The sequence below is a fragment of the Oncorhynchus tshawytscha genome, linkage group LG10 (assembly GCF_018296145.1).
Source record: "Oncorhynchus tshawytscha isolate Ot180627B linkage group LG10, Otsh_v2.0, whole genome shotgun sequence".
NCBI lineage: Eukaryota > Metazoa > Chordata > Actinopteri > Salmoniformes > Salmonidae > Oncorhynchus > Oncorhynchus tshawytscha.
Window position 1 is genome coordinate 16,808,976 of NC_056438.1, and position 14,709 is coordinate 16,823,684.

Here is a 14,709-nt window from a genome sequence, read left to right on the forward strand (position 1 = left end):
TTATTTTTATATTAAAGGTAGACTCAGTGAAATTACGTTGCCAAGAGTAGCACTACAGATATTGAGATGAGCGAGATGCAGGACTTCACTCTCACAGTCACAGACAGTATCTGCACATATGCACGGGTTCACTTCACGGTGTTCACAGTCTGGTAGTCTCCGGACCAAAACAGAGGAGAAGTTGAGCCTCATGCGTCAACGTTCTTAGTTGTTGTGGAAATTGAACCACTATGCAGTTTACTTTCTACATCTACGTCTGTCACGTTCGTTATAGCGATGAGAACAAGGCGCAGCGTGATGAGAATTCATCTTTAATGAAACAAAGAACACTGAACGAACTATACAAAAACCCCTAGACAATACAAAAACTAAACAAACCACCCCTTGTCACACCCTGACCTAACCAAAATAATAAATAAAACAAAGAATACTGAGGTCAGGGCGTGGCAGTACCCCTGGACAGTACACTGGAGACCAGGAGCGCTGAGCTGGCACCCTCCTTCCTGGCTGTATGCCCATTCTATGAGCACTGGAGACACCGTGCGTTCCACCGCATAACACGGTGCCTGACCAGCAACACACTCCCTACAGTAAGCACGAGAAATTGGCTCAGGTCTCCTACCTGACTCAGCAAATCTCCTTGTGTGCACCCCAAAACAACTCTTGGGGCTGCCTCTCGGGCTTCCGTGCTAGCCGTGTACCCTTATATCGTCGGCGTTCCTCCATTCTCCTGTATCCCTCCTCGCACTGTTCCATAGAATCCCAGGCGGGCACTGGCACTCTCTCTGGATCGATCGACCACCTCTCAATCTCCTCCCAGGTTGTTACCCACTCATCCTTCTCCAGGGTCCATTTTTCCATCAAGCAATGTTCCTCCCATTCATGCTGCTTGGTCCTTGTTTGGTGGGTGATTCTGTCACGTTCGTTATAGCGATGAGACCAAGGCGCAGCGTGATGAGAATACATCTTCTTTAATGAAATTAAGAACAATGAACGAACTATACAAAAAACAAAAAACAAACGTGACGCTATATAATAATAGTGCTGACACAAGCAACTAAACAGACAATCACCCACGAATTACCCAAGGAATATGGCTGCCTAAATATGGTTCCCAATCAGAGACAACGATAAACAGCTGCCTCTGATTGAAAACCAATCTAGGCAACCATAGACATATAACTACCTAGACAAACCAAAACCCCATAGATATACAAAAACTCTAGACAATACAAAAACTAAACAAACCACCCCTTGTCACACCCTGACCTAACCAAAATAATAAAGAAAACAAAGAATATTAAGGTCAGGGCATGACAATGTCATATCGCTGAGTCTACCTTTAAAATCCACAAACTTTTTTTGTATTATATTAATTGTGAAATACTGTCTGCTAAGTAATTTGTAAAACAAAAAATACTTTCCAGCAGATATACAGTGGGGAGAACAAGTATTTGATACACTGCCGATTTTGCAGCTTTTCCTACTTACAAAGCATGTAGAGGTGTGTAATTTTTATCATAGGTACACTTCAACTGTGAGAAACGGAATCTAAAACAAAAATCCAGAAAATCACATTGTATGATTTAAGTAATTAATTTGCATTTTATTGCATAACATAAGTATTTGATACATCAGAAAAGCAGAACTTCATATTTGGTACAGAAACCTTTGTTTGCAATTACAGAGATCATACGTTTCCTGTAGTTCTTGACCAGGTTTGCACACAATGCAGCAGCGATTTTGGCCCACTCCTCCATACAGACCTTCTCCAGATCCTTCAGGTTTCGGGGCTGTCTCTGGGCAATACGGACTTTCAGCTCCCTCCAAAGATTTTCTATTGGGTTCAGGTCTGGAGACTGGCTAGGCCACTCCAGGACCTTGAGATGCTTCTTACGGAGCCACTCCTTAGTTGCCCTGGCTGTGTGTTTCGGGTCATTGTCATGCTGGAAGACCCAGCCATGACCCATCTTCAATGCTCTTACTGAAGGAAGGAGGTTGTTGGCCAAGAGCTCACGATACATGGCCCCATCCATCCTCCCCTCAATACGATGCAGTCGTCCTGTCCCCTTTGCAGAAAAGCATCCCCAAAGAATGATGTTTCCACCTCCATGCTTCACAGTTGGGATGGTGTTCTTGGGGTTGTACTTATCCTTCTTCTTCCTCCAAACACGGCGAGTGGATTTTGGACCAAAAAGCTCTATTTTTGTCTCATCAGACCACATGACCTTCTCCCATTCCTCCTCTGGATCATCCAGATGGTCATTGGCAAACTTCCGACGGGCCTGGAAATGTGCTAGCTTGAGCAGGGGGACCTTGCGTGCGCTGCAGGATTTTAATCCATGGCCATGTAGTGTGTTACTAATGGTTTTCTTTGAGACTGTGGTCCCAGCTCTCTTCAGGTCATTGACCAGGTCCTGCCGTGTAGTTCTGGGCTGATCCCTCACCTTCCTCATGATCATTGATGCCCCACGAGGTGAGATCTTGCATGGAGCCCCAGACCGAGGGTGATTGACCGTCATCTTGAACTTTTTCCATTTTCTAATAATTGCGCCAACAGCTGTTGCCTTCTCACCAATCTGATTGCTTATTGTCCTGTAGCCCATCCCAGCCTTGTGCAGGTCCACAATTGTATCCCTGATGTCCTGACACATCTCTCTGGTCTTGGCCATTGTGGAGAGGTTGGAGTCGGTTTGATTGAGTGTGTGGACAGGTGTCTTTTATACAGGTAACGAGTTCAAACAGGTACAGTTAATACAGGTAATGAGTGGAGAACAGGAGGGCTTCTTAAAGAAAAACTAACAGGTCTGTGAGAGCCGGAATTCTTACTGGTTGGTAGGTGTCATGCAATAAAATGCAAATTAATTACTTAAAATGTGATTTTCTGGATTTTTGTTTCAGATTCCGTCTCTCACAGTTGAAGTGTACCTATGATAAAAATTACACACCTCTACATGCTTTGTAAGTAGGAAAACCTGCAAAAATCGGCAGTGTATCAATTTCTTGTTCTCCCCACTGTACATTTTCAACATGAATTTTGTAAAATGGATCCAGTAGTTGTTATAGGAGCCAGATGAGTGTTCCACTATGGAACTTAAAATGTAGAAGGTATGTTGTGTTTTGTATGAATTCTCATATATCAAATAAAAGGTGATGATTCCCCACATCATTGTATTACTTTGAAAGTCTTTCAGTCTTTCAGTCTTCTGTAAACCACATTCAGATTGACTTCTACTGATATGAACCCATACAGAAGTGTTCCATGTCTGTACTATTATGATGAGATAGAGAGAGGAAGGAATAAGATGGCAGACCCAGTAGACTGAGGGCTTATGCTGTTGCTATGTGACCAATGACCATATTAGTGTCTATATTGTGAACAACTGGAATGTGGAGTAGTTACAGGCCTGTCCCTGAAGGGGGCGATAAGAAACCCCAGATGTTTACCAGGCTGTACCCACTAAAGGTGAAGTCTGACTGCTTTTCCCCTTTAACCTTTCACTCTCTATTTATGTTTGCTCCTTCACATGTTGTACGTGTGTCACACACTCTACACTCTACAAAAATACACTTTCATATATTCGGAGGTACATTTTGGGAAAAAATGGGAGAATGCTAAAATGTTTTGATTCATGCTGCCTTATAATTTACAATGGGCGTGAGGTGTCATAAAACCCCGCACCTCCATACCTCAACTCTGGACACTCTGAAGATGATGGTAGATATTTGTTCACTTCATCAAGCCTCCATCTCTTAATGCTTCATCCAATTTCTTTATTTGTGATTTTTAGACATATTTTGAGTTTTTATGTGTCTCAAAATAACATGTGAAAGGCAATTGTATCATGCTGGTTTTATTTTGAGTGGAGACTGTTCTGACCATACACCCCAACATTTAATTTCATATAGTGATTGAAGAGATATGGTTGTCATACAGTACTTTGTAAAGAATGGAACATGAACTGCATTTGCCTTAACGTTTGTGTTTTTCCACAGCTCTGCTGTGTAGCTACAGATAACTGGCAAAATAAGGGAAGCACCAACATCAAGTGTCTTAATAGGGTATTGGGCCTCTAGCCAGAACAGCTTCAATGGCATGGATTCTAAGTGTCTGTGGTATTTTGTTGATGGTGGTGGAAAACGCTGTCTTAGGCGACACTCCACAATCTCCCTTAAGTGGACAATTGGGTTGAGATCTGGTAACTGAGACAGCCATGGCATATGGTTTACTTCCTTTTCATGCTCATCAAACCATTCGGGAACCACTCGTGCCCTGTGGATGGGGACAATGTCATCGACATGACACTAAGCATTGCTTAATTAACTCAGAAACCGCATTTGTGTGAAAGCACCTGCTTTCAATATACTTTGTACCCCTCATTGACTCAAGCGGTTCCTTTATTTTGCCAGTTACCTGTAAATTCCTTGTATTTTTTAAATAATAATTATGTAAGTATTCTGGAAAGATTGGTGCACGGACCATATTTTTAATCATGACAGAACAGATTCTATGTATGAAACAACTAACTACATTTAATCATGATAGAGCAGATTCTATGTATGAAACAACTAACTACATTTAATCATGATAGATCGAATCCCCAAGGTAAAATATGTCGTTCTGCCCCTGAACAAGGCAGTTAACAAAACCGAATCAGTGGGTTTTGTCCAACATGTCTCTGGTCCCACTCACTGTCACAGTCATACTCTGGACCTAGTTTTGTCCCATGGAATAAATGTTATGGATCTTAATGTTTTTCCTCATAATCCTGGACTATCGGACCACCATTTTATTACGTTTGCAATTGCAACAAATAAACTGCTCAGACCCCAACCAAGGAACATCAAAAGTCGTGCTATAAATTCAAAGACAACACAAAGATTCCTTGATGTCCTTCCAGATTCCCTCTGTCTACCCAAGGACGCCAGAGGACAAAAATCAGTTAACCACCTAACTGAGGAACTCAATTTAACCTTGCGCAATACCCTAGATGCAGTTGCACCCCTAAAAACTAAAAACATTTCTCATAAGAAACTAGCTCCCTGGTACACAGAAAATACCCGAGCTCTGAAGCAAGCTTCCAGAAAATTGGAACGGAAATGGCGCCACACCAAACTGGAAGTCTTCCGACTAGCTTGGAAAGACAGTACCGTGCAGTACCGAAGAGCCCTTACTGCTGCTCGATCATCCTATTTTTCTAACTTAATTGAGGAAAATAAGAACAATCCGAAATTCCTTTTTGATACTGTCACAAAGCTAACTAAAAAGCAGCATTCCCCAAGAGAGGATGGCTTTCACTTTAGCAGTGATAAATTCATGAACGTCTTTGAGGAAAAGATCATGATTATTAGAAAGCAAATTACGGACTCCTCTTTAAATCTGCATATTCCTTCAAAGCTCAGTTGTCCTGAGTCTGCACAACTCTGCCAGGACCTAGGATCAAGAGAGTGTTTCATCAAGTGTTCAAGTGTGTTCAAGTGTGTTCAAGTGTTTTAGTACTATTTCTCTTGACACAATGATGAAAATAATCATGGCCTCTAAACCTTCAAGCTGCATACTGGACCCTATTCCAACTAAACTACTGAAAGAGCTGCTTCCTGTGCTTGGCCCTCCTATGTTGAACATAATAAACGGCTCTCTATCCACCGGATGTGTACCAAACTCACTAAAAGTGGCAGTAATAAAGCCTCTCTTGAAAAAGCCAAACCTTGACCCAGAAAATATAAAAAACTATCGGCCTATATCGAATCTTCCATTGCTCTCAAAATTTTTAGAAAAGGCTGTTGCGCAGCAACTCATTGCCTTCCTGAAGACAAACAATGTATACGAAATGCTTCAGTCTGGTTTTAGACCCCATCATAGCACTGAGACTGCACTTGTGAAGGTGGTAAAAGACCTTTTAATGGCATCAGACCGAGGCTCTGCATCTGTCTTCGTGCTCCTAGACCTTAGTGCTGCTTTTGATACCATCGATCACCACATTCCTTCGGAGAGATTGGAAACCCAAATTGGTCTACATGGACAAGTTCTGGCCTGGTTTAGATCTTATCTGTCGGAAAGATATCAGTTTGTCTCTGTGAATGGTTTGTCCTCTGACAAATCAACTGTAAATGTCGGTGTTAATCAAGGTTTCGTTTTAGGACCACTATTGTTTTCACTATATATTTTACCTCTTGGGGATGTCATTCGAAAACATAATGTTAACTTTCACTGCTACGCGGATGACACACAGCTGTACATTTCAATGAAACATGGTGAAGCCCCAAAATTGCCCTCGCTAGAAGCATGTGTTTCAGACATAAGGAAGTGGATGGCTGCAAACTTTCTACTTTTGAACTCGGACAAAACAGAGATGCTTGTTCTAGGTCCCAAGAAACAAAGAGATCTTCTGTTGAATCTGACAATTAATCTTAATGTTTGTACAGTCGTCTCAAATAAAACTGTGAAGGACCTCGGCATTACTCTGGACCCTGATCTCTCTTTTGAAGAACATATCAAGACCATTTCAAGGACCGCTTTTTTCCATCTACGTAACATTGCAAAAATCAGAAACTTTGTCCAAAAATTATGCAGAAAAATTAATCCATGCTTTTGTCACTTCTAGGTTAGACTACTGCAATGCTCTACTTTCCGGCCACCCGGATAAAGCGCTAAATAACCTTCAGTTAGTGCTAAATACGGCTGCTAGAATCCTGACTAGAACCAAAAAATGTGATCATATTACTCCAGTGCTAGCCTCCCTACACTGGCTTCCTGTCAAAGCAAGGGCTGATTTCAAGGTTTTACTGCTAACCTACAAAGCATTACATGGGCTTGCTCCTACCTATCTCTCTGATTTGGTCCTGCCGTACATACCTACATGCAGGCTACGGTCACAAGACGCAGGCCTCCTAATTGTCCCTAGAATTTCTAAGCAAACAGCTCGAGGCAGGGCTTTCTCCTATAGAGCTCCATTTTTATGGAACGGTCTGGCTACCCATGTCAGAGACGCAAACTCGGTCTCAACCTTTAAGTCCTTACTGAAGACTCATCTCTTCAGTGGGTCATATGATTGAGTGTAATCTGGCCCAGGAGTGGGAAGGTGAACGGAAAGGCTCTGGAGCAACGAACCGCCCTTGCTGTCTCTGCCTGGCCGGCCCCCCCCTCTTCTTCCTAGGTTTTGGCCTTTCTAGGGAGTTTTTCCTAGCCACCGTGCTTCTACACCTGCATTGCTTGCTGTTTGGGGTTTTAGGCTGGGTTTCTGTACAGCACTTTGAGATATCAGCTGATGTACGAAGGGCTATATAAATAAATTTGATTTGATTTGAGTTAACTCACTGTTCCCTGATAGGCTGTCATTGTAAAAATAATTGGTTCTTAACTGACTTGCCTAGTTAAATAAAAGCTAAATAAAATACTACAAGTACAGGACTTTGTAACATCACACTGAATTGTTCAAGCTGGATATTCTCTGTCTGTGATGAGGTCAGTACACACTGTACCAAGATTCTCTGTCACTCTGTGAGGTCACCGTCTCCAGTTGTAATGGATTTATCCAGTGTATTGTCAACAATCACATCAATGCAGAGACCAAATCACAACGCATGGTGTCTCATTGTCAGTCTAATTTACTAACTTCCGCTTTCTGTGAATTCCTCTATCATTATTTTTTTTAAATCAACTAAGTTTTATCATTGCAGTTATATTCTTCTCCAGCAAAAATGTGGATAATGCTGTTTTTGTGTGTATATGTGTGTTATATGTATGGGTGTGACATCTCAGGTATTGGTGAGAAGAAGGGGATCGCTGCAGCATCACTAGTTGGCATCATTGTGGGCATTGTTACTGGTGGATTATTCTTAGTTGGTGTAGGATGCATCATATCAACCAGAAGACACCGATCCCCTAAAGAAAAACTGTCACTGAAGGTTCCCTCTACATCATTAATCTGTGTAAACAACCGTAGAGTCTATTGACATACCGGTGCATAAAAGTAAGTAACATAATAATAATATCCACATCAAAATCTGTCAAAGCTAGAGATATGTTTTTTTTTGTTGCACAGGCTGCATCTCAATTTGTGCCTACCCCAAAAAAAGGAGTGAAATGTGTACAAGATCTCTTGTATCTCCTAGATAAATGACAGTCACTTCAAAACCTTACTCCTGTTTATGAATGTGCTTTTCAATGCGTTTCTATGGGAATTGGGACTAAAGACCAAATTCAATAATTTATCATAACATGTATAAATATTTGTTTTTGATACCTAAACGGGTCCTAAAAATCCAAATCAAATAGCTCCTGTAAATGATGCATGTTATGACCATGTTAAAGCAATTCCCCCACCGCCCAAACTTTTAGACTCTTAGAATTTTAAACATTTTAAATAATGACCATTTGCTTGTTATGATTACCCATCTCCTAACAGGCCGTTGTTCCAGAAGTTGAAAACCCAGTGAACGCTATACCAGGAAGACCAGAACCACAGAACACCCCTGGATCTGAGGTGACATCCATCTACGTTACTGCAGGCAGACCAGGAGCAGTACCAGCATCAGCAGAAGGAGAAGAGGGGCATCCAGGGGACAAGGAGTACACTTCACCAGAAGAGAGGATAGAACCACAGTCCCCCCCACAGGCAGAGACATTCTACAGCACCCTACAGATACAAACTGCAGCACAGCGCCACCCAGTGGGCAAAGGGAATAATCTAAAGAAACCAGACACGGTGTACTGCACAAAAGGAGATAAACTACCCTACTAAACTACCCCTGCATCCCTCTCAAAGACCCCTGATGTTACATTGACTAAGACTTGACCCATAGACTCAGATACTGAACAGCAAACACAGGGGAAGTTACAAAGAAGAGATAATTATGGTAATTTATTGTTTATTTTGTTTTGGTCTAATTTCATCCATATTTGAAGTGGCAATTTGCGATTGCTACATACTTTTAAATGAGTGGTATATAACTATTGATTCATGTAGAATACAACATATGCTTGTTTAACTCCATTGTTTGTAAACATTGCAATTGTAAAAACAAAATGGCGGCAGGGTGCCCGCATTATTATTATTTGAACAGCAGATTTCCCCTTTAGCGGTAGAGCGTTTTGCATACTGTCTTATTTTCTGTAAATGAATGTGAAAACATGCAGATGAATACAGTAGCACTGTACATGCTGGAAATGTGTAAACAAAACAGCTGAATTGAAAATGGGAAACCCATCCAATCAATCAAATTGACCAATCAATAAGTAAATACATAAACCAATCATTCAATGAATAAATCAATCAAGCAACAACCTACCTAGTATGTAATAATGTTTATTCTTTTTATACATACTGTATGTCTAATTATTAATACGCAGACAATTCATGTTTACAAATATAACTATAAAACGTATCTGTCACTTCCAGCTGCTTATGTGGAGGAACTACAGAGATTTGGCAGTCAATTATGGCTAAAAGCAAAAGCGTTTGACCTGTGGAAAATAGCTCAAATATGTGGCTGCAGTTCTGGAAAACCAATTTGCCATGGCTTTGTCTGGTATAGCCAGAGATAGATATAGTGGTTCCTCCTTTAAAGGTTGTGTCATACTACGGCACACCTTGCGGGTTGCTGCAGCATTCTGTGGAACGTTGACTATTTGTCAGCCATTTTATCTGTTAATTAATGCTAATGTAACAGTGTAGCTTCCTTCCCTCTCCTCGCTGGGCTTGAACCAGGGACGCTCTGCACACATCAACAACTTCCTCCAACGAAGCATCGAAGCATCGTTACCCATCTCTCCACAAAAGAAACAACTAGTTCAAGGTCTCAGAGCGAATGAGGTCACTGATTGAAGCACTATTAGCGCGCACCCCGCTAACTGGCTAGCAATTTCACACCGGTTACACTAGTTTGACCACCAGAGGGCATCTTTGAGAAGCATTTGATAGTATTCCATATTGGCATTACCGGAGAATTTAAAACCTTATTTGTAATAATATAGTATATGGGATTGATTTTAAGAAATGTGGCTTAATTCATTTGATTAATATTATGGTGTTTCTATTCAGAGAAAAATACAATTTAAACCCTCTGGGTTTCCGTTCGGAAGGTGTGGAACAACGTGACGGTCGGGAGTAGGCTACAGGATTGGAGGATTCTAAATTGTTTGGCTTCATTAGACAACTTTGTTCCAATATTTTTGTAAATCAGTGATATTTATTCCCGTAGTAAAGTAGAGGGGTTTGTCAGAAGAACTGTAGTTCAGAGATCATCGTCAGGACAGAATGGAGCCCACCTTGATCTGTGTGTTACTCTGTAAGTACTGAGTGAGTGTGTTTGTGTATGAACACTAATTACCTGATTTACTAAACCTTTGATGGATAAAAGGAATAAGACAATAATATAAATTATGAAAGTTTGTGTTTGTGTGTTTTATCCTTAATTGATTAAACAGGGCATATGATTATTAGTAAATGGTACTAAAGTGGGATTGCAGGACATGGTAAATCAGGGACCATTTAAAGCTGCAGTCTGTAATTGACACTACCACAAAACGGCCACCCTGCCACTTGTGGTATACAGCTGAGGAATGTTGCTAGGGGAATTCATTCATGTACATTGTTTGTTTACACTGACATTGTTAACATACTAACAGTATAACAGTATATTTTATGTTATGTTTTGTGTTCATTTAGTGCTTTTCTACCAACTGAGGTACTCAAAGCGCTTTACATAGTAGGGGGAAACTCACCTCATCCACCAGCAATGTGTTGCACCCACCTGGATGATGCAAGACAACCATTTCTGTGTCAGAACTCTCACCACACATCAGCTATTAGGTGGAGAGGTGAGGAGAGAGTGCCTTCAGAAAGTATTCATACCCCTTGAATAATTCCACATTTTGTTGTGTTTACAGCCTGAATTCAAGGTGTATTAAAATATGTATTTTTCTCATCCATCTACACACAATGCCCATAATGACAAAGTGAAAACGTTTTTAGAAATGTTTGCAAATGTATTGAAAATGAAAAGCATTCACACCCCTGAGTCATTACTTTATAGAATCAACTTTGCTGTGAGTTTTTCTGGGTAAGTCTCTAAGAGCTTTCCACACCTGGACTGTGCAATATTTGCCCATTATTATTTTTTAAATGATTCAAGCTCTGCCAAATTGTTTGTTGATCATTGCTAGACAACCATTTTCAGGTCTTGCCATTTATTTTCAGTAGAGTTAAGTCAAAACTGTATATCTGCCACTCAAGAACATTGACTATCTTCGTGGTAAGCAACTCCATTGTAGATTTTGCCATGTGTTTTAGGTTTTGTCCTGCTGGAAGGTGAATTTCTCTCCCAGTGTCTGGTGGAAAGCAGACAACCAGGTTCTCTCTAGGATTTTGTCTGTGCTTAGCTCTGTTTCTTTTTTTATCCTGAAAAAATCCCCAGTCCTCGATTGCAAGCATACCCATAACATGATGCTGTCACCACTTGAAAATATGAGGAGTGGAACTCATTATTATTGTATTGTATTTGCTTCAACCATAACACTCTGTATTCAGTACAAAAAGTGTATTGCTTTGCGATACTTCAGTGCGTTGTTGCAAAGAGGATGCATGTTTTGGAATATTTGTATTCTGTACAAGCTTCCTTCTTTTCACTCTGTCAATTAGGTTAGTATTGTGGAGTAATAACTACAATGTTGTTGATCGACCCTCAGTTCTCTCGTATCACAGCCATTTAACTCCAACTGTTTTAAAAAGTCTCCATTGGCCTCATGGTGAAATCCCTGAGAAGTTTCCTTCCTCTCCGGCAGTTAGTGAGGAAGGACACTGTGACACACATAAGCGTAGTGGGTGCGGAGTCAGGTGCAGGATGCAGAAAGTACTGAGTAGTGCTTTATTTAGGCATGGGGAAAATCATGCACGCCAAAACTCACGGGCGCAACAAACAAGATACCCAAAACCAGGACCTAACAAGTCCAGAGGGAAAACCCCAAAACAAAACACGCTACCAATACACTACCACACAATCACAGTGGGAAAAATAAGCCCGCACAAAGAGCAGGCGGGCCGACCAGCTTAAATAGCCCAACTAAACGTAAACAAGAAACAGGTGTAACTAATTAGACAAAACCAACAGAAAAGGGGAAAGGGATCGGTGGCAGCGAGTAGACCGGTGACGACGACTGCCGAGCACCGCCCGAACAGGAAGAGGAGCCACCTTTGGTAGGAGTCGTGACAGACACCTGTATCATTCTAGTGACTGGGAGTATTGATACACCATCCAAGGTGTAGTTACCAACTTCACCAAGCTCAAACAGATACTCAAGTCTGCTTCTTTTTATTTTGCCTACCAATGGGTGCCCATCTTTGAGAGGCATTGGAAACCTGGTCTTTCGGGTGGAATCTGTGTTTGAAATTCACTTCTCAATTGAGGGACCTTGGAGATAATTGTTTATCGGGGTACAGAGATGAGGTAGTCATTCACAAATCATGTTAAAAACTATCATTGCACACAGAGTGAGTCCATGCAATTTATTACGTGACTTGTTAAACACAATTCACTCCTGAACTTATTAAGCTTGCCATAACAAAGGGGTTGACTCAATAAATGTCTGCTTTCCATTTTATATTCATTTGTAAACATTTTGAAAAACATAATTCCATTTTACATTATGGGGTATTGTGTTTAGGCCAGTGACAAAGTGACAAAGCATCTCAATTGAATCCATTTGAAATTCAGACTGTAATGCAACAATGTGTCTTACAATAGGTGCCATGGGATTTTTAATAACCACAGAGAGTCAGGACACCTGTTTAACTTCCTATCAAAAAGACAGCACCCTAAGCAGGGAATTGTCACCTAGACTGCCCTGGTATCTCCTTAGACCAGAGGGAAGAGTGGCTCCTACTGACACTCCAACACCATTTCCAGCAGTCTCCCATCCAGAGACAGACCAGGCCCGACCCTGCTCAGCTTCAGAGGCAAGCCAGCAGTGTGATGAAGGGTGGTATGCTGCTGGCATGTCACAACATGTGTAGTTTAATGTTATCACATGTCGCTTTCACATGTGAAACTATTTTAGCATGTGAAAACATGATCTCGTGAAATAAATGTGACAACATGTGGATACAACATTTCAATGTGATACCATGAAACCACATGTGAAAACATTTTCACAACTAAAACAGCATATTTTGATTTTCAAATGTGATTCTTTTTTCAAGTGTGAAAATGCAATTCTATTTTCACGTTAGGTGGAACCGTGATTTTTGTGAAAAGGTAGTGTTAACGTGAATTTAATACATGTGAACATATGGGTTCAAGATGTGAAAATGTCAGCTTAACATGTGAAAACAACTATTTCACATGTGATTTTCATGTGAAATCGCACATTTCACATGAGTCTTTTTTGCAAGGGATGTAATTAAATGGTGTAGTAGGTAAGGTAAATTATATGCTGTACATTTGACATGATCACTTCAATATGACCCCGCCTGGGATTTGAAACTCACAACCTCTAAATTTGGGGTACTTTGATCTTTCTGCTGCACTAACAAGTCTGTACAGTCGCATTCTCAGATGTCCCCCACAGATGAATTACCTATACATCTACGCACTTTGCAAAATAATGACATCTGCACTGCTATTTTAGTTATCAGTTAATCTGACTATTCGGTCATCATTGATTTCATTTACTGGATTCAGCAATTTGAGTGTTTTCTGTATAATTGTCTAATGTTGGTGGGGCATATTATTCTGTTTTAATGTTACTCCTGAATATCTGAATATAACTGAATAACTTAGCACTTAATGGTAGGCGAGTTGAGGACTTGTGAAGCGTCTGTTTCTCAAACTAGACACTAATGTACTTGTCCACTTTCTCAGTTGTGCACTGGGGTCTCTCACTCCGCTTTCTATTCTGGTTAGGGTCAGTTTGCACTGTTCTGCGTTGGTATATTCATTGTATGGTTAGTACTCTCCATGAATCCAAATTAGACATTACAGATCGGTTTCCTGGACACATATTAATCCCTAGTCCTGGACTAAGAAACACTGAATGGAGAATCTCTATTGAATATGCTTCTTAGTCCAGGACTAGGTTTAATCTGTGTCTGGGAAACTGGTCCTTTATACTGCCCTACAATGCAGTACCTTGTGCTGGTTACTAATTCAATACATTCCATTTGGCAGCACTATGAAGTGGCTGCAGGTCTCTCACAGGCTGCACGACTCTCACAGATTCTCCGACATGGTTGGTCACATAAAAAGTCAAACCAACATTTGATCCGACTGGAACATGTTTGACCCATTCGGGCACAGTCTTCACCTGGCGCCCAGTCATTTGGTTCTGGACGGTTTGAAAATGTTTCAGTGTTTGGGTCCCAGAACCTACAACAGGGAGGAGGGACACCATTACTCCATACTGTACAGTGCCTTGCAAAAGTATTCATCCGCCTTGGCGTTTTTCCTATTTTGTTGTCATTTAAATAGATTTCTATTTGGATTTCATGTAATGGACATACACAAAATAGTCCAATTTTCTAACAAATATTTATAAAAAAAATAAAAAACATTTTTAAAAAACCTGGAAAAGCGGTGCATGCATATGTATTCACCCCCTTTGCTATGAAGCCCCTAAATAAGATCTGGTGCAATCAATTACGTTCAGAAGTCACATAACTAGTTAAATAAAGTCCACCTGTGTGCAATCTAAGTGTCACATGGTCTCAGTAT

At 40.8% G+C, this 14,709-nt stretch overlaps 3 protein-coding genes across 20 annotated transcripts in view; 2 read left to right on the forward strand and 1 right to left on the reverse strand.

Annotated features, from left to right (window-relative positions):
• LOC112259872 (Fc receptor-like protein 5) overlaps positions 1-14,709 on the forward strand; it is a 237,826-nt gene that overhangs the window by 87,693 nt on the left and 135,424 nt on the right. The window lies entirely within an intron of this gene.
• The window catches only part of LOC112260979 (basement membrane-specific heparan sulfate proteoglycan core protein), a 203,310-nt gene that overhangs the window by 50,852 nt on the left and 137,749 nt on the right, over positions 1-14,709 (forward strand). The window lies entirely within an intron of this gene.
• Positions 1-14,709, reverse strand: part of LOC112259876 (asialoglycoprotein receptor 1) — a 39,959-nt gene that overhangs the window by 5,756 nt on the left and 19,494 nt on the right. For 2 of the 4 annotated variants that reach the window (XM_042328239.1, XM_024434559.2), the window contains one exon: positions 11,855-14,364. The exons of 1 other annotated variant lie outside the window; for it this stretch is intronic. In XM_042328239.1, the coding sequence (XP_042184173.1) occupies positions 14,169-14,364 (196 nt within the window). In that variant the 3' untranslated portion in view covers positions 11,855-14,168. Of the gene's footprint in view, positions 1-7,357; positions 10,808-11,854; positions 14,365-14,709 lie in introns of those variants that run through there. One more of the 4 variants, XM_042328240.1, reaches the window with a different exon arrangement.